At 43.8% G+C, this 27169-nt stretch overlaps 1 protein-coding gene across 1 annotated transcript in view; it reads left to right on the top strand.

Annotated features, from left to right (window-relative positions):
* LOC121284669 (histamine N-methyltransferase-like) overlaps positions 1–24160 on the top strand; it is a 30756-nt gene extending 6596 nt beyond the window's left edge. Inside the window, 4 exon segments of the mRNA XM_041200228.1 lie at positions 13105–13160; positions 16416–16528; positions 23874–24075; positions 24078–24160. Of these exon segments, the coding sequence (XP_041056162.1) occupies positions 13105–13160; positions 16416–16528; positions 23874–24075; positions 24078–24160 (454 nt within the window).
* The last annotated feature ends 3009 nt before the right edge of the window (positions 24161–27169 follow it).

Raw genomic sequence — 27169 nt, 5'->3', positions numbered from 1 at the left:
CGGACGGCCCGCTTCTATCTCCTACCCAAAATCCACAAACAGAACTGCCCCGGTAGACCGATCGTCTCAGCCTGCTCCTGCCCCACAGAACTCATTTCTCGTTATCTTGACTCCCTTCTCTCTCCCCTTGTCCAGTCCCTTCCCACCTACATCCGTGATTCCTCTGACACCTTACGTCACATCAACAATTTCCAGTTCCCTGGCCCCTACCGCTTCCTCTTCACCATGGACGTCCAATCCCTCTACACCTCCATCCCCCACCAGGATGGTCTGAGGGCCCTTAGCTTCTTCCTCGAACAGAGGCCCGAACAATCCCCATCCACCACTACTCTCCTCCGTCTGGCTGAACTTGTTCTCACGCTGAACAATTTCTCCTTCAACTCCTCTCACTTCCTCCAAATAAAAGGTGTGGCTATGGGTACCCGCATGGGCCCCAGCTATGCCTGTCTCTTTATGGGGTATGTGGAACATTCCTTGTTGCAGTCCTACTCCGGCCCCCTTCCACAACTCTTTCTCCGGTACATCGATGATTATTTCGGTGCTGCTTCATGCTCTCGTCAGGACTTGGAAAAATTTATTAATTTTGCTTCCAATCTCCACCCCTCCATCATTTTCACGTGGTCCATCTCTGACACTTCCCTTACCTTCCTTGACCTCTCTGTCTCAATCTCTGGTGATAGACTGTCCACCAATATCCATTACAAACCCACAGCTATCTCGACTACAGCTCCTCACACCCCACTTCCTGTAAGGACTCCATCCCATTCTCTCAGTTCCTTCGCCTCCGTCGCATCTGTTCCGATGATGCTACATTCAAAAACAGTTCCTCTGACATGTCCTCCTTCTTCCTTAACCGAGGTTTTCCACCCACGGTCGTTGACAGGGCCCTCAACCGTGTCCGGCCCATCTCCCGCGCATCCGCCCTCACTCCTTCTCCTCCCTCCCAGAAACATGATAGGGTCCCCCTTGTCCTCACTTATCACCCCACCAGCCTCCGCATTCAAAGGATCATCCTCCGCCATTTCCGCCAACTCCAGCATGATGCCACTACCAAACACATCTTCCCTTCACCCCCCTTATCGGCATTCCGTAGGGATCGCTCCCTCCGGGACACCCTGGTCCACTCCTCCATCACCCCCTACTCCTCAACCCCCTCCTATGGCACAACCCCTTGCCCACGCAAAAGATGCAACACCTGCCCCTTCACTTCCTCTCTCCTCACCGTCCAAGGACCCAAACACTCCTTTCAAGTGAAGCAGCATTTCACTTGCATTTCCCCCAACTTAGTCTACTGCATTCGTTGCTCCCAATGTGGTCTCCTCTACATTGGAGAGACCAAACGTAAACTGGGCGACCGCTTTGCAGAACACCTGCGGTCTGTCCGCAAGAATGACCCAAACCTCCCTGTCGCTTGCCATTTTAACACTCCACCCTGCTCTCTTGCCCACATGTCTGTCCTTGGCTTGCTGCATTGTTCCAGTGAAGCCCAACGCAAACTGGAGGAACAACACCTCATCTTCCGACTAGGGACTTTACAGCCTTCCGGACTGAATATTGAATTCAACAACTTTAGGTCGTGAGTCCCCTCCCCCATCCCCACCCCCTTTCTGTTTCCCCCTTCTTTTTTTTTCCCAATAAATTATAAAGATTTTCCTTTTCCCACCTATTTCCATTATATAAAAAAAAACCCACTAGAGCTATACCTTGAGTGCCCTACCATCCATTCTTAATTAGCACATTCGTTTAGATAATATCACCAACTTTAACTTTAACACCTATGTGTTCTATTGTACTATTGTTGTTGACATCTTTTGATGATCTGCTTCTATCACTGCTTGTTTGTCGCTACAACCACACCAACCCCCTCCACCTCTCTGTCTCTCTATCTCTCTGCCCCCCACACACACACCTTAAACCAGCTTATATTTCAGCTCTTTCCTGGACTCGAACTCAAGTTCTGTCGAAGGGTCATGAGGACTCGAAACGTCAACTCTTTTCTTCTCCGCCGATGCTGCCAGACCTGCTGAGTTTTTCCAGGTAATTCTGTTTTTGTTTTGGATTTCCAGCATCCGCAGTTTTTTTGTTTGTTTGTTTTTTTTTTTGTTTTTTTTCAGATGATAAGTATACCTGGCCTGTGTGCGGCTGGATTTCACACACGCGCCAGTCGTGTTGCAGTGGTCCCAAGGATGGGATGAGGACAATGATGGTGTGTGAGAGGGAGCGAATGGTGATGTCCCTCGAACTGGCAGTGAGTGAAGGCCCTGTGGATGTGTGATGTGTTTGTAAGTGTGTGAGTTGAGAGTGATGAGTAGAGTGACTTACCATGGCGGAATGAAGGAGACCATTCATCCTCTTGCGGCACTGGGTGGCTGACCTCTTCTGAAGGGCATGTGCATTGACCACCGCTGCCACTGCCTCCCAAACTGGATTGGTCACGTTGCTGCCCATTATGCGGCCAGAAATGGGGGTACAGGACATCCCGGCGTGCCTCCAACCGCTCGAAGGACCCTTCATTGAAGCAGGGGGCTGCGGTCTTTTTTCCTTTGCTGGCCATGTCTCCCAGGCAGCAGTGGTGAGCCGAAAGCTATGAGCGCTGTGCTTGCGGCTGGACTTCACACAAGGTGCCAGTGGAGGGGTAATGGCCGGTGGGTGAATGACAGCCCGCCTGCCATGGAAACGTCATGTTTCTCTGGAATGCATAAATAATAGATGGGCTTGTGATGATGTGGCGTGAAAACCGGCAATCGCAGCCAACAGGTAAAACGTTGTTGTAAGTGACTGTTATTTTTAGTTAATGAATCAATTTGCAGGGCCTATCTCATTCACAGTGCAGCGGAGAGGATACCAATGACATCTAGTCCAGACTGCTCTGTGTATCTGGTGCCAATTAATGGTTACCATATTTCCAAAGCTATTGTAGCACCAAAATCACTCGTAGATGGAAGAGGGAAAAATAACACTGGTGAACCGCTCACTGATCAGATGCCCCCATCCCCTTCCACCTGACCCCAGCCAGAGAGTTGTCTTCAGTGGAACCCAATCAGCTTTGTAAGATTGACAATTTTACGGCACAAGTGAGCAGTTTGATTGGAGGTTTTCTTAATGTCCAGCAGGATACCACTGAGGATCACCCAACATGGGATTACCATCCCACGTCTCACCTCCCCACCCGAACTTGCCCCGTTCCCCCTGCTCCACCTCACCCCACCCACCCCCCCCTACCACCCACCCTGCCAGGCTTTCTACAGATCATTTTTTGGGGTAGACAGAGCTCATGCCTTCATAACTTCATGACTTCTGGTGATGCCCAAAATGCATGCTCAGAAATTCTGAAAAAAGTACATTCTCAGCTTACTCAGATGTGTTTGAAAGCTCTTGCAATTGTTGTGAAGATTTTAAGTCCTTTCTAATATAAGAAATCAAGAACTAAATGTGATATTTTAACAGTGACCTAATAAAAAATCTTCTGTAAGTTTAACATCTAACTGTCCTAATGCACAATGTTTCCTCTCCTCCATCTAAAATGTTATCATATTTCCTTTGGATATTCTTGCTTCCTAGGCCTATCACAGCCTACGCCTGTAAATCCCCAGTCATGTTTCGTTCATGCTCCAGTGCTTTGCCTGGGTGAAATTCTGGAGTGAAGAGGAGCAGAAAGAAAGAGTGACGGCTGAAGCAACTTTTGGGGAACTGATGGTCTTATTGGATTGTTGTAAATCATTTTAATATTTTGCAGTCATTTTTATTATGGAAGTATCAAAGTGCATAAAATTCACCAGAATCATTGAAGTTAAATGTAAAATCTCTAACAATTCTCTCAGTTTCCCTTAGAAATGTACCATCGTCTACCATTAATACTGCATTTCGCTCTTTTAGCTTTTAATTGATTTTCCCTCTCCTAATAATAATATACAATGTTACCTACAACTTAAATTACAAATCTTGTGTCATTATTTATTTTACATGTCATTGACATGGTATTGGGGTCACTGCTAAATTAACAGTTTTTAGGGAATATTGCAGCTCTTATGATGCCTCTGGTCAGAGACTCTGCCAGTTTTTTAAGTATACGTGTGTGTCTTTGAACTTCCTATGTTCATAGGCCCCAAAAACAACATAACTTGGGGGGTTGGCCTTTGAGCCTAGTACAGAAAATAAAGTGAATATAGAATTGTTAGCAGAAGAAATTGAATACAATATAGTACCGCTCTGATTGGCTAACACACAATAATGTTTCTTCAAAGATCTTTTTGTAACAAGTTACATTTCATTGGCAGCCACATTGTCCTTCAATAGTTATACAGACCCAATAAGTGTCCATCTGGGATGCCCAAAAAAGTGAGGCCTACTGTTTAGTGGTGGGATCAGCACCTGTGCAAGTTGGATGCAGGCAATCCCATTGCTAAATTGGTGTAATTAATCCTTGTTTAACACCTGTAAAAGTGGCAAAATGCATTCCAATTTCCACACTAATGTGATTTTAGTGATGATGGTTGAGGGATAAATATTGGCTAGGACACCGACTGAATGCCTGCCATTGTTTAGGCAACTGGATTTTGTACATCCTCCTGAGAAGGCAGACAGACTCTTAGTTTAATACCTTGTCAGTACCTCCAAGCTGTAGCATTCATGGAACAACAACAACAACTTGCATCCTTAAAGCTCAATTAAAGATGGTAAAGCATTCCAAGGTGCTTCATAAGTGCATTCTCAAACATTATTTGATACCGAGACACACAAGGAGATATAACAGCAGAGTAGTAGGTTTTAAGGAGTGCCTTAAATGAGAAAAGAGAGCTAGAGAAAAGTTTAGAGGGGGAATTCCAGAGACAAGGGCATTGGCAGCCAAAGGTATGGCCACCACACTAGACTGATTAACATCAAGGATGTGCAACAGGCCAGAATTGGGGAAATGCAGGCAGTTGCATTCTTTTAGATGTAAAAGCATCAATCATACACAAGAATTGGTGAAACAATAATGTTGGTTCATTATTTGAAGGTTAAGACTCTGTAAAGCAAATGTTCGCTCAGAGCTAATATATACATCTGACTTTTACACCTGCGGCCCATAGACTGCTTGCAAGTCCTGGGAGCATTGCATCATATCCTATGGAGGTGTGTAATGATTAACGATAGTTTCAGATACACACCCTTAAAGGTGCATGCACATCATTTCAACCCTTTTCTGAGTGTAAGTTTTTCCTTTAAAGAAACAAACTATTTACATGGCAGCAAAGAAAATAATATCATGCCCAAATGTGCTTTAACACAGAGCAATCAATATACAAATCTCTGAAATGTGTCAGTAATTTGCTTATCCATCCAGGCTTAGTCATGCTGATCTTTATTGGAGGCTGCTATATGTTTTCAGAATGCTGGTTAGGGGTGTTTTGTTTGTGCTGCATCTTAGAGTGTGTTCTGTGCACAGTAGGACAGCTCAGTGTTTCTGGTTGTGGTATTTTTCTGATTTCACATCTGTTTTGTTGCACTGTCATGCCACTTGGTGTTTGTACTGGATATGATCTTGGTTCTGGGCCTATGCTGATAATTTCTGCTGGATTATATGTTACGTCAGGTAGGTGTTGTACTCAAACTTTCAGGCTTCAGGTTTTGCCAAGTCATTACGCACATGCAGGTCATAGGCATCTTTCAGCTTTCCCTGTTTTTAGAGTAATGCATCACATACCCCTAGGGGTATCGATGACGGATGACCGGGGAGGCTTGTCTGCACTTGTCTACCGAATAGCAATTGCACATTGATTCTACAGTATGAAGTTTTTAAGTTCAGCATAGGTCAATGTATTCAGCTGAAACATTGCCGTGTAGCCTGTGGCTGATCATCTGCATTGCAGAGTTAGGTGATCTTCTCCCAATGTAAGCGCAGGGTTTCTGATGGTGCTCCTTGTGATCTCTGATCCTCACCATTGTCTTGACAATACCATGGACAGTGACCAGGGACAGACCGCAGCCAATAGGTGCTTGCATGCCATTGTGGCGATCACAAAGAGGAGTGTGGAGAGGGTAGCAGTATTTGATGCAGGTGAGACAGGGCGTGTGATGCGTGAGTGTTAATGGAGAGGGGTGTAGAGTGCGCTATGTGTTGAGATTATAATGGGAGTGATTTATATCCATAGTACAGACATGCATTCTAGTTCAATGTAGTAATGTCAGAATTTCTGAATGCTGATTGTACAGTACATGCAGTGTCTATCCATGATACAATTGTATATGAATATGTCGCATGTTAACTGTCATGACTCTAGAGTGACCACACTGAACTAGTGACCAGGATAGCATGAACAATAGTCAATCATCAGTACCATTTGACTGTGTCCAGGATTTAGTCATGTAGTCAGCTGACATCTATTACATGGTGTCAGTATCAACATGGTGTACACATGATTTCCTTTGTAAATGTAGAATCTGCATGCTGTCCGCTGATCACTCTATGGACACACAGTCAGAATCCATGCACCTGGATCCATTAGTCCAACTGAACTAGTGACCAGGATCTAACAGCTTGTCACTTCTGTGAGTACATACATTTCAGTGTACAAACTGGAATCATGTTTGCACCTGCACTGGTATCCAGGTTTCCAAATAGATTACACTGACCTTTTATCTGTGGACATATAATCTGGGTGGTGGCAAAGGATTCTTTTGGTACCACTGTGTCAATACATTCTTTGATGTTCACCATGCTAAATGTCTGTTCATTTTGTGTGTTGATGTGCTGGTCAACCCCATGATCTGACCACATAGATTAGGGAGACATTTTGTGGATCTTGTCTTCACGCTGTTTGGTATGTGCTCTTGGTTGATTAGAATTTTGTACCTGTGTGGCTTTTGTTTGTGGCTTCCCGTGACATTGAACCACTTGTTTTAGCCTTTGCTTTCTGAATGGGCATTTCCATATAATGCCTTTCATAAAACATTAAAAGCTGGACAACTTCTGGGTACATGTATGGGGCTGTATTTCTTACTAGACTTTCCTAAGTTAGCCATTGTGTCAACAGTGAACGAATTATGCCTAGCCTGTAGACTCTGCCTAACCATGTGTATGGCATTGTACTTATGTTTGCTTTATAGTGGTACTTCCATGGTGTAACCTTTGGGTTGGTCCAAGATGTCTTTTTGGAATGTTTGCATTGGAGTAGAGATGTCACAAGCTTGATTATTCTGTTGGGTAGCTCGGCTGTTGTGAAGTCGTAATCATATCGTTTTTCTCTGCATCTACCTATGAATTGGTCAATGGTCTCTGTCGGTTGTTGTCTAAAGGACAAGAATTCCAGAGAGTGTACGCGGAAGTTGAGCTTCATTCATAATTGATTTTCGAGTGTTGGCCATATCTTAACTGGATTTGTAACATGGCCATCGAACAGACCTGACGTGTTCAGTCTGCGGAAGCCTTCATTGCCGATAGCAATTTAAATGTTTATGGCATGTTTCTCTGTTTCGGAACTATTGAGGTCCAGAGAACACAGTTTGATGCCTTGTCAGAACAAAGTAAATTCGGATAGGAGATACATTGTCTTTCAGCTTTTACAATGTTTTGAAAGCTATCTGGAGCTTTTACAGTTATCAAGTTTCCTCCAGCACATTTGGAGTTAATTTGGCTCTGGCATGCACTACCTTTAGTGGCCACTGCCTTAGCTGATCATAGGTTACTGCATGACTGCAATGGTGGTGATGTTCAGCTCTTTCTATTTTTACTGGTTTAGCCCTAAGGTCCATCCATAAAAGAGTGATTTTAAGAAGTAACATGGCTGTAGGACTTCCTAAGTGAAAATAAGACTTTTTTACAGGCTTCTTGTAGCCGTTAGGAACTGTTACTGAATAGATTATCTTTCCCAGCTCAGTATCGGGTATTTAGTGTCAGTAGTGTTGAATTCTCCTGCCTGTGGAGTTTAATTAAAGTGAGATCTCACTTCAGACTCTGCTACTTAATTTCTGCTCTTGTATAAATTTTGCAGTAGTTGTAGACTTTTACTAATTAAGTTCTCCCAGATTTGAATAGTCTTACAGGGACCTGATGACTGCTGACTGGAGTGAGGTGTGACCCCAGAGTGAAGGTATAGTGTGTGAAAAATCCTGACTGAGCTGCAGAATCCTTATACACACAATGAGCAGAATTTTCTGCCTTCCGAGCGGGCGGGCTCGACCCAATCTCCAGAGGGCGGGGAGCCGATCCCCGCCGGAGAAGCGGGCCCTGCCGCCATTTTACGTGGGTGGACCAATTAAGGCCCGGCCAGCGTGATGTCCGGCGGGGAGCGCTCTGTGCGGGCAGAGGTGATTCCCCAAATGCGAGAGTGCGCTCTTTCGCGCATGTGCATGAAAAAGCGTACATCTCCCTGAGGCTAGGTGCTGCCTCAGGGAAATCGCCGACAGTTGTAAAAACAATAAAAATAGAAAAAAAAATCCTTAACATGTCCCCGTTATGTGACAGTGTCACATGAGATGGGATATGTTCATAAATTTCACTAAAACTTTATTGAACTTTTTAAATCCCTACATGAAACCTCATCCCGCCGGTAGATGAGGTTTCATGTTTTCTCTATTCCTCGCCGGGGCTCCTGGCCTGACCGCCAACCTTAAGGTTGGACGGGCAGGTCCTTTAATTGTTTTAATGATCCTGTCAATGGCCTCAATTGGCCATTGACAGGCCAGCGGGCCCACAGCTGATTTTGCTCCTGGCCCGCCTTCCTGAAAATTTAAATGGGGCAGGATGACGTCGGGGGTTCCATCCAATGTCATCCCGCATCATTTTGTGCATTGGCGAGTGGGCCCTGCCCCCTGCTCGCCGATGGCAAAATTCAGCCCAATGAGCCTTGATAATTGTTTCACTTTCACACTAGCTCTTTTTGTCTGCTGTGTGTGAAGGTTTGAGCCTTGTATATTTTGTAGTCGAATCTTCAAAAATATGCTTCCTCTACTGTCACCATGTTACATTCTTCTTTTCTTCAATGTAACTGTACCAATCATGCACAAAAATTGGTGAAACAATAATGTAGGTACCTTATTTGAAGATTAAGAATATATAGAGAAAATATTTACTGGGTGCTAATTATAGTACACCTGCCTTCTCCCACTGCTGCTTATTGACTGCCTGCAAGTTATTGTGGAAAATAAAAGCTCATGGTATAAAGGATAACATATTGGCATGGATAGAAGATTGGCTAGCTAACACAAAGCAATGAGTTGGTATAAATGGGTCTTTTTCTGGTTGGCAGGATGTGATGAGTGGTGTGCCACATGGATCAGTGCTGGGGTCTCAACCTTTTAACAATTTATATAAATGACTTGGATGAAGGGACCGAAGGTATGGTTGCTAAAATTGTTGGTGACACAAAGAAAGGTAGGAAAGTAAACTGTGAAAAGGACATAAAGAGGCTACAAAGGGACATAGGTTAAGTGATTGGGCAAAGATCTGGCAAATGGAATATAATGTGGGCAAATGTGAAATTGTCCATTTTGACAGGAAGACTAAAAAAGAAGCTTATATTCTAAATGGTGAGAGATTGCAGAGCTCAGAGGATCTGGGTGTCCTACTGCATGGATCACAGAAGGCTAGCGTGCAGGTACAGCAAGTTATTAGGAAAGATAATAGAATGTTATTAATAAAAACAAAAAAACTGCGGATGCTGGAAATCCAAAACAAAATCAAAAACAGAATTACCTGGAAAAACTCATCAGGTCTGGCAGCATCGGCGGAGAAGAAAAGAGTTGACGTTTCGAGTCCTCATGACCCTTCGACAGAACTTGAGTTCGAGTCCAAGAATGAGTTGAAATATAAGCTGGTTTAAGGTATGTGTGGCGGGGGGGGGGGGGGGCGGAGAGAGAGAGAGAGAGAGAATGTTATTGTTTATTGTTTATTGTTAGGGGAGTTAATTACAAAAAATAGGGAGGTTATGCTTCAGTTGTACAGGGCACTGGTGTGACCACACCTGGAGTATTGCGTGCATTACTGGTCTCCTTATTTAAGGCAGGATGTAAATGCATTAGAAGCAGTTCAGAGAAGGTTTACTAGACTAGTACCAGGAATGGGTGGGTTGTCTTCTGAAGAAATATTGGACGGGTTAGGCTTGTATTCACTGGAGCTTAGAAGCTCAAGGGGTGACTTAATGGAAACCTTTAAGATCCTGAAGGGTTTTGATAGGGTCGATGTGGAGAGGATGTTTCCTCTTTTGGGAGAATCTAGAACTAGAGGTCACACTGTTTAAAAATAAGGGTTTGTCCATTTAAGACAAAGATAAAGAGAAATTTTTTGTCTGAGCGTCATGAGACTTTGGAACTTTATTCCTCAAAAGGTAATGGAAGCAGGGTCTTTGAATATTTTTAAGGCGGAACTACATAGATTCTTAATTAACAAGGAGGCAGAAGGAATTGGGGGTAAGCAGGAATGTGGAGTTGAGGTTACCATCAGATCAGCCGTGATCTAATTGAATGGCGGAGCAGGCTTAAGGGGCTGAGTGGCCTAGTCCTGCTCCTAATTTGTATGTTTATATGTAATACATCATATCTTGTCAAGGTGTATAATGATTGTCAGTAGTTTAAGAAAAGTTCTCTTAAAGGTACATGCACATCATAGCATAACACAGGTTTCTCAAAGGGTAATGGCGCTTCAGGAGGTTACAAAGTCAGGGAGGGAATGTCCATGGAAGGATTTGAAAATGAAAATGAGAAAAAAAACTGATGGCGATTGAGGGATAAATAGTTGCCAGGACACCAGGGAAATCTCCCCTGCTCTTATTTGAAATAGCCAATGGGATGTTTTGCATCCACCTGAAGGAGAAGATGTGGCCTCAGTTTAAAGTCTCACTTGATGTACAGTGCCACCCAGAAAACAGCACTCATTACTGCACTGAGGTGTCAGCCCAGACTTTTGTGCTCAGGTTTTTGGGATAGGACTTAAACCCAGAAGCTTTTGACTCAGAGGTGAGACTGCTACCAAATGAGCCATTGCTGAAAAGATCGACTGCTCTCTGAGGAAAATAAAGAGCATTCATGGTTAGAGAATGAGCAGTTGGCAGGCTAAACTAACAGTCAACCTGTGGTTTGGGCTAAAATACACCCTCTATTAGAGCCAGGGGAGTGAGAAAAGGGAAGAGATTGGGAGAGAAAGGGCAAGCAGTTACAGTGGATAGCCGAAGATAGAAGCATACAGTGAGGAGTTCTTTAGGAATTCGCTTTTCTGGGAGCCACCATAAATAGGTGTATGAAGTATCAGCCTAGATCAGGTGCCCAAATCCTAGGGTGTAGCTTAAATCCATGACATTCTGCTTTAGATGGAAGAGTGACTCATTGTTAAATAACTTCATATCTGGCATCTTAATATTAATTTTTCTTCAGCTTTTCATGATTCCTCTCCCAGTCCGTTGGACACTGGCAGCATTCCAGTACCTTAGTAAAATGGCTAATCATATAAGCTGAGATAATAATGCTTATGAGGCTATTTCACCAGAGAGGAGTGGAATTGAAAACAAAAATATATTCCACAATTAGTTAAATATCAATTGAAAATGGGAACCCCTAACAAGCGTGCTGAGTCCAAATCTAATGCCGTATCAGCGTCTGACTGATGTTAGATAATTCAGCAAAGACCAAGGATTGAAACTGGGATCTTTCTAGTTTTTATAGATCGGTATCACACAGAAATTTCCCAACAGCTTCCCTGCATTGGCTGAAGAATGAGTTGTTAAACCTCTGCAGGCATCATGTCGTACAGATAAACAAATTGAACTTCAATGAATACAACAGTTGACATAAATTTTCTATATTCAGTATGAATAAAATGAATATATTTTTCTATATATGTATATAAAGCACATGCTTTTTATAATTTACATTTTTACCTTGATTATATTACTGTAGTGCAGAACACTACTGACTGAGCAGTCAAATTAATAACACAAGGGAAATTGGACTTGAGCTGCACGTCTGGTAATGCAGCTTAACCTCTGATAAATTCTCACTCAGTATATCAGCAGTATAACAGTGTGATACACTTGAAAAAGGAAAATTGGCATATTATGTATTCATCAAGTGCAACAGTCTTGTGATGTTCCAATCACCATAATTTTGGATGCTTGGTCAAGTATTGGTGAAAAGAAATGTTCCAAATGGTTACAGAATATATGGATGATACAGCATCTGTTAAAGTTAAAAGTCACAAGGTTTTTTGTTTTTAAATCTCACAATATAGAGATCTCTGTAGCACGGATTTCCCCTTTCCAGATGTCAGTTTGAATCCGATGCCAAGTCAATGGGATCTCCAGCTATTCAATTGCATTGGGCAGGGAATACAGCTCATCACATTGCCTTATTCTGGCAGAGTGGAAACCAGGAAATAAGAACCACTGAATCTCATAACTTTTCAATTTTACAGATAGGGAGATAAATGATTGGGGCATATACATGAGATTCAGGTAGAAGCTAAAGTATCATCACCTTTAATAGAAAGAAAACATATATGGAATGTCTTATCATAATGGAAAAATTAGACATTCAGCACATATAAAATTAAACTTTCAGAGTCAGTGAGGCTGTTTGGCAGTTAAACAAGGTGTAACTTTTCCAAGCAATTGTTCGTAATATTAAGAGCACAAGAGAGTGTGTTTTTATCAGTTCCCTGATTTCGAATCGATTGCATTCTGGAGGGACCTCACAATGCAACCTGTGTAGATGCATAGAACAACTGACAGCAACTTTTGGATTTCCATGTTTAACTGTATGTGTGGACTCCAGAAGTTGCCATCAGTTTCAGAGGATTGCTGATAGATTCATCATCATTCCTACTGCAAGTACAGGCTGTTTTCTTCTTCGTTATTAGCTGAAATAGTTCAAATGATTTGATAACTTTTGCTTTGCAGCTGTATAAATTAACTGCTGTCCTTTTGCATATTAAAATTCAGATCTACACAGCCATTGTTCAGTGAAGCCATTTGTTAAATGCAAAATGTTTTAGTTTGACAGGCAATATGATCGGCGCAGGCTTGGAGGGCCGAAGGGCCTGTTCCTCTGCTGTACTTTTCTTTGTTCTTTGTTACAAACATCATTTCAGATTTGTTTACGTCTGTTCAAAGTAAAACTTTTCTTCCTTTGCAGCATCGGGCAAAAGGGAGTTTCCTGTCTAAATGTCTTGGGGGTAGGAAGTGGTTCAGGTAGGTGCTGCAGAGTCCATTGTTCTGTATCTAATGATGTATCTGTTATATTTATGAAACATGTATTTCATCATCCGACACAGAGTATTTAATCAAATATAGATTGGCTATAACATATGAAGAATAGGGATCAAGTATTGAATGTTGATGGATCACCTGCACTTAATTCTGTAGAAAACACAAGAATAATGCGCACTGGGTTGTTTGAAGGGAGGGAAGCCCTGACACCGGGCAGTTAGTTGCCTGATAGGTGTGTGGTCGCATTGAGGCTCCCAGAAAGGGCTGTGGTGATGTTGCCTCCAGCTTTCTAGCTGGTGGAATGCGACAGCCATGACGTTCGGCCCTGGATTTCCATGGTGTTACATTATTATAAGGGAATAAGCAGAAAACTACAGAAAAGAATAAAATATCCAGCCACTCACATCCAGCATTACATACAGGCATACCCTGCACTAGAAAGAAAAAATGTGAAGCATACTCAGGCCATCAGAACCAAAGCAGATTTAGTGTTATTGTCACATTGAAATCATTATGACATTATAATTACTGTTGTTGATGTCCACACAAGCAGACATATGAACCAAAATAAATGAACAGAAAACCACCCATGAACTGTCCCTCTTGTGCTCATGGTGCCTTAAACTTACATTTGCGAGTGCTACATCTTGTTGCCCCACCCCGAACTCTCTCTGGTACTGGCATTGGAGACAGCCTGCTGACTCTGATGTCTTGATAGGCTTGATACCTTGGCGGTTGTCCTCTGGCCAATGGAACCTGTGCTGGCCCCACCTGGGAAGGAGTGGCCCGCCATGGCTGGCATCTCCCCAGTCATCGTAGCCTCATCAGACACGATGGTCACTGGCAGAGGGTCGGAGGAGCTGCAGACATCATCTAGAGCACTCTGAGAGAAGCCTGTAGAGACAACTAACTGCTCGTGCACCAACGTGAGGTTGCTTTGGACCTCCCTGCTCTTCATGGATGAACAGGCACCTAGCTGGGATACTGGGTGCCTCCTCCATCTCCCACAATGGCACTGACCACCTGAAGTCATTGCCTGTGTGAGGGCTTGCAGGTCCGAGCGCAATCGCAGGAACCCCTAATTCTGTCCCTGGAGCTGCCTCTCCAAGAGAGTCTCCACTCTCTCGATGGAAGGGGCTGTGCGCTCGGCCATGAAGGTCAACACGGTGCTCATGCTCTGCATGGACTCCTCCACAACACAGACCAAGGCATGCAGATCCTCATTGATGTCTGCCAGATCCTCGCGCACATCCCGCTGGACCTCCAGCACCTGCCATCTAATGGACGACTCCAGAGACTCATCAGCTGCCTTCAACCAAGCAGTTCCCAGCAGTCCTCCTACTGCCTGCGCCTTGGGCACTCTCTGCCTCTACCTGCACCACATGCGAATGTGAAGTGCCCTCATCAATATGCACTAACATTCGAACTGCTGATCTAATGCCCATTGAGATGCTGGTATCTGCGCTGGTGCCTGCTTCAGAGAGCGGGTTTGAAGCAGGTGCAAGTGAAGCCCTTCAGGATCCAGAGAGCGAGTGCTTGTTGGAGAATCTAAAAGGGAGAACAAGGACATATCATTAGTTAAAGTCACCACACTGTCACTGTGCATGCCAGACACCCTGGTGAGACAGTGGAGATCTGCATCATGGTGCCATCATCTTCCAATGATCAATGGGGACTCCAGGTTCAAGGCTCCCATCAATGAAGAGACTACACAAGAATGGCTGGACAATCTGAAACAACCACCTCTGCACACTGTGCTCTTACCTTCATCCTGCAGCCCCGCCACTCCACGCCCAATTGCATGGGGAGCTTGCCAGCTCTAAGGCATCTTGCTCGAATCTGCTGAGCAGCAGCAGGTTGGGTGGGCCTCCATCTGCACGTGCCCTCTCTGCTTGGTTATGGCTTGTCTTCTCCTGAAAGGGTAGATGAGCATTGATTAGTCTACTCTCTACCTGCAGCGCAATTTCAGCCTGGCCAGCCCTGAGGAACACTTCGCAGGGCACATCCGAGTCATGGCCCTTGAACCACAAGGCACTCAGTCCAAGCAGCAAGGGCTCACCCCACCTTGGCCAGCTCTGGCTTCATTGATAGTTGGCACTCAGACCCTAGCATCCCTGAGGTCCACAGGGATACGGCCACACCTTAACACTTTTGCAGGCTGACCCATGCCAACGCGGTATTCACTGTTCCTGAGCGCAGCAGGTCATTGGACCGCTTCCGGCACTAACCCATGTGTGCCGCACCATGTCATGGCTGCTCACCAGCGCTGCTACCTCTTCCTTTGCCCTCTTTGTGAGGTGCAATGGCCTCCTGCTCCCATCTCTGGAAACAAGGGTGTCCCTCCTGGTAGCCACCTCCTCCAGCAGGACCGTGAGGCACTCACCTGAAAAGTGGGGAGCCGAGTGCCCACATGGCCTGCCCTCCTGCCTGGCATCTCCAGCCGCACTCGACTCCATCAAGACAACGCAGAGCAGACATCCTTCTGTGGCAGCCTTTCTGGGGCTGCCTGGACCATTTTTAAGCTGGCCGCCGGGTCGCCATTGGACCTGGCGGCTGACAGGCCCCCACTCGGCTCTGCCCAACAAGTGAAGAGCGCGTTTCGCATTGGGTGGGCCTTAATTGGCCCACCAGCATGAAATCGCGGTCGGGGCTGATCGCGGGCTGCAGGCCATTTCCCGGCTGCTCCCAGTCACGCCAACTGTGCCCGCCCTTCAACCTCAAAATTCTGCCCATGACGATGACTGACACTCTGTCAAAGGTAGGGTGTCTATTTAGTGGAAAACCAGCAGGGGTCAGAATAGCTGCAACCAACATTGCTTTTGAAGGCAGAAAAAAGACAAAGGATGGCAGGAAGGCATGGCAAGGCACACATACACTCCGCCTGCCCCCACTCTCCCCTGCCAGACCCCACAATTCGCTGATTCTTCCTGGGAGCTCATGCTTGCAGTGCTGAAGGACCAAAGAGAAGCTCCCAACGGAAGTGAGGAAGAGGCCAGATGGTCAGTGAGATATTGAGCAGCAGCAGGAGTGTGGTCCCTCACAGCTGGATGTAGTGCCTCGAGAGGTTTAATAATCTAATAAAGGCAGTAAAGGTGAGTGACATCACACTTTTAGGTGCCTATCATCAGAGTCTGACTTCCCCCGAGTTCTGCACAACACTCCTCAGAATAACACTCCACTCCTACTTTCTTACACAAAATTATTTCTGACCCTATCTTGCCCGACCTTCTGACTCAGGCCTGGTGAGATCCGAGAGTGCAGCTTGTCCCCGGGCCCTAGTGTCGAGGGCAGCTCTGTCAGATGCGAGGAGGCCACGCCCATTTGTTATGGCACTAGCTGCCACAAACCAGGTAAGTTAAAGGTCTAACCAAGTTTAAAGGTCCTTGACAGGCCAGGGAGATGGTAATTGTCCAAGGTTATAGGGTAGGATTTCAGTGAGGCTATTTTTCGGGGGGGGTGGTTGGGTTTTGCCTTGGAGGGGTCTGGCTCGGGGTGGAGGGTTGTGTCTCGGGGGAGTGCTGGTTGAGCCACAGGAGAAGGGTTGGGTCAGGTCAGGCCTCGGTGTGGGGGGTTGGGGGGGGTGGGGGCGCTGGTGGGTGGTGACAGTCAAGTTGGGTGGGGCCATAGGAGGGGAATTGGGTATGGTCGGACCCCAGGGGTTCGGATTGAAAGTCGAATTCAAGCCTTTTGGTGGGGTGTAATGATTTTAAGAGTCCTGAAGTGGGGGGAATCCAAAGGTTGCGGGGGGGGGGGGGGGTGGGGGGGGCGATGTTCTGTGGGAGTAAATATTCACACACTTGCCCCAGAAAGTCTAATGCTACATCAATCACACATCATATACCTAAGAAAGATGCAATTAAAGAAAGTAGTGCACTTCTACAAGTACTAAAACCAAACAGAATAGTTAGCAGTTCATATGTGTTTGAGATCCCTGTGAAGAAGGGAACATTTCCCTCTCTGGAATTGATGTCCTGGTAATTTCAGATGGCTGGGGTCAAACCTGGATTAACTGCAGGATTCCTTCAAAGCAGAACTCTTCACCAGGTTGTTTAGACAGGTCCTGATGACTAATGTAACTGGAGGTACAATTTCTAACAGGCCAACTTGCAGCTGTTTAAAACAGGTCGGAGGAGACTTTTAAAATACTTTAAGCCTCACAGACCTTGAGTGCAAGATGACACAGCCTTTCATTGGCAGTTGTGATATTGTTGGTGGTGTTCTGTAGACCGTCCAGTCCCTCTCTCAGTTTTTGGATAAAAGGATTTTAAAATTGGAGGGCAGTTTCAATCACATGATAAATGACCATTGATACAAAGTGGAAAGTAAATGATTGTCTTTCATAGTGAAGAAGGAGTTTCAGTCACATGGTCAAAAGCCATTGATATGCACTACAAGGTAGATAGCGATCTTTAGCACTTCTTCATTTTGGATACTCAGTCTCGATAGCCCTCCTTTGTTACATGGCAGACCTAGAGTCAGAGATTCTGGGAGTTATTTGTGCCTGTGTTTTGGATTAATCCTTGACAATAGCAGGTGTGAAGTTTCACAGAAGAGTGTTGTTTAGGCATGTCCTTTTAAGGGAGAACCCTGTCCATTATATTCCAATTTGCAACTTTTCAGAAAGCTTGCCAGGATGTTAAAGTTGCAATAGTCAGGTGAAGCATCAGCAGCCATTTTGAAGTTCACAGAGTCCATTTAAAAGGAATCCTTTTTTTTTCATGTAATATCTTCATGCTGGCAACAGTATTGTTCATGACATTATGTTTATGCTTATGTCAGCTGACTACCATATGCATTTTGTCCAGTCCCGGTGCTTTGTCAACTTTAAGTGCCGAGTGTCTATTCAACACTTCCTCCTTATCAATTTTGAACCCTTCTAGTGACAGAGTTTCCTTGTCCGTCACTAGGCCTGGATAGCATCCAGCTCCTTTGTAAAGATGGATGCAAAGTGTTCATTTAATACCTCAGCCATGGCCCCTTTGTCTATGTGTAAATCCCCTTTTAGGTACCTAATTGGCCCTATTTCTCCTTTTACTGCCCTTTTACTATTTATATGCCTATAGAAGATTTTGGGATTCCCCTTTATGTTGGCTGCCAGTCTTTTCTCATAATTCCTCTTCACTTCTCTAACTTGCTTTTTCACCTCCCCTCTGAACCTTCTGTATTCCTCTAGGCTCTTAATTGTATTTTCTACCTGATACCAGTCTTAAGCACACTTTTTCTTCTTTATCATAATTTCTATCTCCTTTTTCATCCAAGGAGCTCTGGATTTCTTTGCCCTTTCAATGGAATATACCTTGACTATGTCCGAACCAATTCTGTTTTTAAAGGTAGCCCAAAGTTCAACTACAGTTTTTCCTGCCATTCTTTCATTCCAGTCTATCTGGCCCAGCTCCATTCTTGCCCCATCCAAGTCGACTCCCATCCAATTAATTTTTCCTACTCTGGATTGTCTATCACCCTTTTCTATCATCATCCTAAAATGTACAATACAATGATCACTGCCTCCTAAATGCTCCCCCACTGACACTTGATCTACTTGGCCCACCTCATTTCCAAGAATCAGGTCCAACAGTGTGCCTTTTTTGTTGGATTTGACACACACTGCTGTAGAAAAATTTCCTGAACACCATCAAGGAACTTTTGCCTGTCTGCCCTTTACACTACCACTGTTTCAGTCTACATTTGGGTAATTAAAGTCCCCCATTATAACTACTCTATAATGCTTGCATCTCTTTGCCATTTCCCTGCAGTTCTACTACATCCTTCTCACTAGTTGGTGGTCTATAGACTACACCGAGCAATGTAATTGCACCCTTTTTGTTCCTTAGCTTTAGCCAAATTGATTCTGTCCTTGAACCCTCTGGAACATCCTCTTTCTCCAGACCTGCAATGTTCTCCTTAACCAACACTACCACCCCTCCTCATTTTCTTCCTTTTCTATCTTTTCTGAACATCTTGTATCCAGGAATATTTAACATCCAGTTCTGCCCTTCCATAAGCCAGGTCTCTGTTATCGCCACAACATCATATTTCCACCTGGCAATCTGCACCTGTAACTCCCCAATCTTATTTACTTTACTACATGCATTCATATACATCCATAATAACACTGATTTAGATTTTCTTCCTTTCTCTGGAAATTCCCTGTTTATGGGAGATGGGTGAGGGGAGAAGTATGTTTGGCCGTGATAACGTTTACCCATAATCAAATAATTCAGTGCCATTCACTTTTGGTGCTCGCAGGTGAAATATGGTTGTTCAGTTATGGTGCTTGTCAACCCCATGAGACAGTAATCCAGCATACATCAATGCCTTCAGATGAAAGGGAAGAAATTGATAAAAATTATATTAATACTGTGATATTTGCTAATGCTTTTTTCTTTAAATGAGATGGTCTTCTGTTGTATTTCAACTTCTAAAATTACATGTGCATTTTGTGGTTCTAAAGTATTGGAAAAACCTCTGAGAAGCAAGGTTGATTTAATTGGACTACAGTTAATATTAATATTTATTGTTTGAGATGATTCTCATGTAATCTAATTTCTTCATTACAGGGTGGGTGTATCTTTCTTTCTTTTTATTCATTCACAGGATGTGGGCTTCACTGGCTGGGTCAGCATTTATTGCCCACCCCTAGGTGCCCTTGAGAAGGTGGTGCTGAGCTGCCTTCTTGAACCGCTGCAGTCCATGTGGTGTAGGTACATCCAGAGTGCTGTTAGGAAGAGAGTTCCAGGATTTTGACCCAGTGGCAGTTTACCATGAGTTTTGAAACAGTGCTGGGTGGAAAATAGAAAGTAATAGGATTGGGGACCTTTCACTAGAATCTGCAGTTTTAAAACAGCTGCAGTTAATTCCTCAGGCCCTACTGAGGCTAGTCTGCAGTGCATGCTGCTATCCCAACCCACCACATGGAAAAGGCAGTGGGAGGGCAGGAATTGCTGGAATATCCCATTTCCCAGCCTAAATACCCCCTATAAACAGTGGGTGAGACATTCAGTTTTGCTGTGTAAAACTGCAGTATTGGTGGCCTCAGTGCCCACGCAATGCAATGATTTCAGCTTATGAGCATACGAACTTGAAGCAAGAGTAGGCCACTCGGCCCATCAAGCCTGCTCTGCCATTCACTTAAATCATGGCTGATCTGATTGTAACCTCCTGCCCACCCCCGATAACCTTTGACCCCCTTGTTCATCAAGTATCTATCTATCTCTGCTTCTACTACCTTTTGAAGAATAGAGTTCCAAAGACTCACGACCCTCTGAGAGAAAAAAATTCTCCTCACCTTTGTCTTAAATAAGTGGCCACTTATTTTTAAACTGTGACGCCTAATTCTAGATTCTCTCACAAGATGAAACATCCTCCCCGCATCCACTCTGTCAAGACCCCTCAGGATTTTAAAGGTTTCGACCATGTTACCTATTACTCTTCTAAAATCCAGTGATACAAGCCTAACCGGCCCAACCTTTCCTCATAAGACACCTGCCCAATCCTGGTATTAGTCTGGTAAACCTTCTCTGAACTGCTTCCAACGCATTTACATCTTTCCTTAAATAAAGAGACCAATACTGTACAAGTACTCCAGATGTGGTCTCACATTGTTCTTGGCAATTCTGCCTGATGTGCACTTTATAAAGGATTCAGGGAAGGTCGACCCAGATCTCAGATTTTGCCAGAAATTGGAAAGCCTGCAGAAGCTTATAACGGTACCTCCAGGCGTTCTGTGTCTCCGAGTTGCTGAAGCATCCTTCCTGGAGTGTGTGTCTGCCCTGCATATTAGTATAATTGATACAATTACCATCACTATAATTTGGGTTGGGGACTGGGTCTTTGTATTCAGGCTTAGTGTCTGCTCCATTACTCTTTCACCAGTGAATCTCTACAGGAAATTTAGGGTCAGAATATTGTCCCAGCAATTCCCATCCTGACAGAAGATTGGAATATTAGAGTATTGTCATCTTGCAGCAGTGAAAAGGAGAAGGCCTGAAAGGAACCATTGGAGAAGAAAATCTTCAGCCTTTTCAGGAGATTTGGGATGGGTAAGTGATCTGCCCCTGGGATTCATTGCCTTGGATTTAAGATCCAGTCCAAAGGCTATAAGAGAACACATTTGCTCGCTGCTGAGGCTTCACAAAGGTATTTTTGGTATGATTCCCACACTATGCAAAACTCCCCCAGATGTTGTTCCTTGGGGCAACAGCAAATTTGTTCACATTTTCCATGACAGGAAAGTGACAAATGAAAGAAAACAGTGCAATCCTGACAGAACCAGGCTCTGCCTAATCTTATCCTCCTCCAATCCGAAGTCTTTCTCAGTATTTTTTTCTTGTCTAGATGCTGTGTTTTGTGGAAAGTGTGCAGGGTACCATCACATATTTCCATAGTCTTCTGGAAACTAATGGCAAATTGTTAATAATCCATACTTCAGGTATGTGATTGTCCAGTGTTTTTGATATTCTAGCACTCAGGATGTCTCTACAGACTGAAATTCTACAGGGGAAAAATGATTAACAAATTTCTTATCTTTGCTATTGATCTTCCTCCTGATGTTTCATTCTATACAATCTGTTATATGTGTGAAAAGATTGCAATTGTTGGAGCAGCTCGTGGGACAAAGTAAATAATTATATTGTGTGCAATGAATTGACTTGATAATCAAAACAGAGGATAGTTGTCAATACTGAACATTGTAAATGAGCAACTATGATCACAGAAATCTCAACAGATTGGCCCTCAGACATCTAGTCATTGATATATCTATTATAAATTGAAAATGTTAAATGGTCTGAAGGGTGAGTGTTAGTGACAGGAAGGGCATTTGTTAATACCACCAACAAATCCAAACATGATGGTTGATATGAAGGGCGATCAACCAGCTTTGTTGCAGCCTCATGTAACATGGGAAAAGTCAAAAGAGGAAGAGAGGGAGAGAAAAATGGTTTCAAGAGTCTAAAGCTGCTGCAGTTGTAGAGGGTGCTGAAAGCATAACGTTACAGAGTAAATAAGCATTATAATGGGTAGCACCAAAGTGTACTTGAAAGTCCATTTCTTAGTTTCAGGCACCTCTTGCCATGTACATTCCCCAGTTTGCTGCAGCAGTCTCTGACCATACGTTTGAAGGAAGATCACTCCACTGGAACTTTCATAGCTAATTCAGAAAGCCTTGTGCCTTTCGCAACACATGATTTCCTGCATTGATCCACTTCCCACTACCTCACTAACGTAATTGAGCTAAGATCAGTTCACAGTGGACATATAGAACACGAACAAGATCTAAACTCAGTCATATTTGGGATAATGTGTGCAATTTTGGGGCAATCTTTTACAGGAAGTCTATAGTAACAATGGAAAAGGTAGGGCATACGTAATGTGAAGTTCAAGCAGATGGACTGCGTGTAAGTTATAAAACAGGGATCTTTTAGTGCACTGACATCAAATCTTGTTAAACATTAATGGAGAAGCTTAGCTGAGATAAACAAACGATTTACAATGGATATTTATGGCTGATGCTCTGGATTCACAAGGATAGCGTTGAGAGCTTAAGTCCTGATCTCTAATCGGCCGGGTGGCAGAGTTCATTTGATGGAACTCCTACTGCTTACTTCCCATCACCATGTGACCCAGAGCACCCTATCTCTCACATACAAAGGGGATCACCCTCTGCTTGTAGTCTCTCAAACTCAGGAATGCTCTCCAGGAGGCCCAGTAAGGTCTTCCCCAACTGCCTGCTCCACAGCCACTTCCTGGTGCTCCAGCCACCATCAGTGGCTTCAGTCTGTCATATTCATGGCCAGGGCTCCTTAATACTGTGACCCAGCAACCTCAGGCTTCTGCTCCTGCTCCTTGCTGCTGCCCTGCTTTCCTCTCTCTGTCTCTCAGGCTTCTCCAGCATGCACTCTGGTCTGCAGACTTTGCCCCCTCTGATTTCGGGCCTCGGGCTTCAACCCCAGCCTGCAAAGGGCATCTCTACTCATCCCAATGAGACCCACAGGTCCAACTGAGTTCCCTGTCGAGGCCCAACCACTGCTGGTGGGGAGCCAGTGCCCCGTAGGATATACTCTGCTGTGGGCAGAGCCAAGCATCTGGCCCGGCTCCAAAGTCAGAGTCAGGACACCAAGGTCCTGCTCATCTGCCTTGCGTCACGTAGTTTCTTTAGGATTTTGATGGGGTTGAGTGTTTACAGTTAGCAAGAAAGACTACATAATTTAGTGATTTTTATTCACTGGAGCTGAGAAGCAGTGATCTGATAGAAGCCTTCATGTTTTTTGTAGTTATTCATGGGATGAGGGCATCGCTGGCTAAGCCAGCATTTATAGCCCATCTCTAATTGCCCTTGAGAAGGTGATGGTAAGATGAGCTGTGATATTTTTCTATGATAGAATGACTACTGATGGAATGTTTCCAATAGTGAGGTGCTAACAAGAAGCCACATATTAAACGTAATAAGAGAAAATTTATTCCAACCATTAAAGATATAAATGTACTAACATTCTTTGGGTAATATGCCACATGTGTTACACCAGAGTATCTGCTTTTCCAAAAAAGGTAAATAAATTGTAAACTACCATCACGACAGAAAAAAATAGAGGAAATCTATATTTTCATTAAATAAGTACTTTTTTTAACATTGTTTAAATGTTATTAATAACAGATGACAGTGGATTTTAATCACTCTGGGAAAATGTTATGCCTCAGTTTCCGAACAATCATCTTTTTCCTGATGTCCACAAAACACTTGATGAAATGAGAATGAAGCATCGGATCTATAAGCTTTCCTCTGCCATGGATATCATAGAGTGTTTCATTGAAGGAAGTGAAAATGGGGAACTTCTGTTGGATTTCATTACACAAATAGTGCATTTCAGGAAAACTGCTCCAGCAGATCTGAAGGCTGAAGTTCAGGTCAACCTCAGCGCTCAAGGGAGGAAAATGGGAAAATTATTTTCAATAATAATTTGTATGCAATAGTGATTGACTATTGATTTGATTTCTATCACTGTCATTAATCAACTAACTTTACTTAAATTTTTCTTAATGATTATATATCCTTGTCCAGGTTTGTTGGTGTAAAGATCAAACAATTATGGTTTGAATCGATCCACTAGGTTGTTCTCAAACTTATAAAATATTTCTTCAGAAGATTAAACATTAAAATTCCTGGGTTAAGTGCTGGAGCTTTTAAAACATCTTCTTGTAACTGAATTATGAATTATGGTTTTCCTTGTGGAAAGCTTATTTTGATTCAGCTATGAACTGATAGCAGGGCTTTTTGTTGCAGCAGAATGAATTTATTTGCTCAAAATTGACCTGTAGCTGCTTTTGGGTGCGAAGGTCATGATTCCATAATGCCCAGTCCCACTAGTGAGCATGCAAACTTCATGCTGCCTCCTCTTTAAAAGGAAGAAAAGGGTAAAACTTGGAAATCAAGGGTACCAGTAAAACTTGTCCAAACTGGACTTGTATACCTGAAAATGGGACTCCAGTATTGCTGATTTTTAATGGGATTTGAAAATTTTGAACTGATTTGTTCTTCTCATTTGCCTTAATGGAGCATTGCAGCCAAGCACGATCCGTGGTGCTGGCTGACTGCACGCTTATGGGTGGGACTAACCGTCTGTGAGGTTAGCATGTGTTCCTGCTAGCCTTCAGCTCTAAGAAGGGTGTTGCACTGACAGACTGCAAGTGGCTACCATTAAAAACAAAGAAAATGGAGCACCAGGACAGATAAAGGGGTGCCCAGGTCACGGACATGGTGCTGGAGCCTCATTGAGGCTGACATGAGGGAAATGGTTCTGTTTCTGTAGAAACATAGAAAAAATAATGCTACAGGAGGGGGCCTTTCAATTCATTGTGTCTGTGCCAGCTGAAAAAGAGCTGTCCAGCCTAACACCACTTTCCAGAACTTGATCCATAGCTTTGTAGGTTACAGCACTTCAAGTATATACCCAAGTATCGCAGTAAAATAGACATATATATTTAAGATTTTTGTCTTGCACTCATCAGGACATTTGCAAGAATGCTAAATGTAAAGGGAATAACATTTGTATTTCATGAGAGGAGAGTGTTGATTGATTGGTAATTGGACTCTTGATTGGTAGAGGCGCTGCCATGGAGAATGCACCCATTAACTGATGATTGGCAGTTAACTGCCAACCTCTGTTTAAATTCTAACCAGGCAGGCCTACCCTGATTGGTTAAGGCATTGCGCTGTGGAACAAACCAGATAATGGCCGCTGCTTATTTTGTTCAGTTGAAACAAGATTGCTTTGCCCTGTACCAGATAACAGGAGACCTTTGGGTTGCCTGTTAGCAAAAAGATAATGTTTGGAAATTTACTCACCCGAATGTGGAACCTCGAGCATTGGGGCAGAGGGCAGTGAGGAGGGAACGGTTCCATTTTCTGTTTCACCTCATATTTCCCAACGGTATCAATATTTAGACATTTTTTTTCTCCCATGTCATGCAAAGAATTACCAACATATGATAAAAGCACAACATCATCAGGCATTCAGCTAAATTATATTTCATGGCCATTTAAACATTTAGTGCTATTAAACATGTGAAGCAAGAATAAAAGAAGAGGAAATTAATATAAGTTTTGAAGCAACTGCATTTCATTTCTTTCTTTTCATTTAATGAATACATTTGCACATGCAGACTGCAGCAAATTATCACTATTTTAGTTGCTTGAACAGAAATCACCAAAACCTTTCCACTAAATAACCCTTTTTCCTATTTGTTATATAAAGGTTGGCAGAAACTCATTGCAATAAATTACTTCTATTTTTAATTAATGAATCAATTTGTAGTGCATATCTTATTACTTCCAAAATCTCAGTAGCAGCAATGTGGATGCCAGTGACATCAACCCCAGACCTCTCTGCGTATCTTGTGTCAAGTGCAGGTTACCATATTTCCATAGCTGTTGCAGCTCCAAGAATACCAAAGGAGTCAAGAGGGGAAAAATGCCACCGGAAAGTCATTCACTGACCTGCACAATCAGCCAGGGAGATTTTTTTCAGTGAAGCCCAATCAGCTTTGTAAGGCAAGCAATTTTACAGAACATTGAGCAGTTTGATTGGAGGTTCAAGTGAGCTCTGCAGTCAAACAAAACTGTACGGCCTGGATTTTCACTCCTGGGTCAGGGAGCGCAGAGCCAGGACATTTCCCAGTTCTGCAAACATGACCTGGGAAAAAATGGCCCAGAGGTTGGAATGTTCATTCTGAAATGGGAGTCAGGCCCACTGCCCCAGAACGAGTGTAGAGGCTGCCAGGTTCAGGAGGTGGGCTGGCAAGAAGGCCTGCTGCTGTGCAACAACACTGTGAAAGTTTGAAAAAAAACCAACAAAACATAAAAACATCCCTCCAGTCCTCACCCTTCACCCTCTCACACATTCCACACACTCCATCCATACTAACCCATGCCATTGCATGCCCCCCATCCGCCCCACATAACACTCATAGCCTCCATGCCGACCTATTCCCCTGTACTCACCCCATGGCCACCCCCATACCCTCCATGTCACCTCATGTCCTTAAACAATCCCATAAAGCATCCCCCCCATATACTTCATGGTACCTCAAGCCCTCCACTCATCCCCAACATTTTAAGGGTTCAGTAGGTTTCACGAAGAGGATCAGGGGCTTGTAGAGTTGAACAGTAACAGTTTATTGGTAACACATTATGATATATGTACTTAAATTATGTGTATCACATTATGATATACATACTTTCTAAAAGTAAAGCCCAGACTGAGCTCCCCTCATGCTGACTTCTGCTCAAATCTCTTGATCATGTCTGTCCCATATCCAAACATCCCTGTTCCAGATCAATTGTCATGTGACTCTTTACAGTGCACTATGGGTGTTACTGTTCTCCAACCCCATATTAACCCTTGCTATGCTGAAAACTCTTATGCTACACCTTCCCCCAAGTCCCCCTCCCACCTCCCCCCAAATATATTTACAATACAGCCTTTCCATGCTCTTTC

Source organism: Carcharodon carcharias, chromosome 12, assembly GCF_017639515.1.
Source record: "Carcharodon carcharias isolate sCarCar2 chromosome 12, sCarCar2.pri, whole genome shotgun sequence".
NCBI classification, from domain to species: Eukaryota; Metazoa; Chordata; class Chondrichthyes; order Lamniformes; family Lamnidae; genus Carcharodon; species Carcharodon carcharias.
Note: the sequence above shows the minus strand (reverse complement) of the source record. Positions and strands in the feature narration are given on the sequence as shown.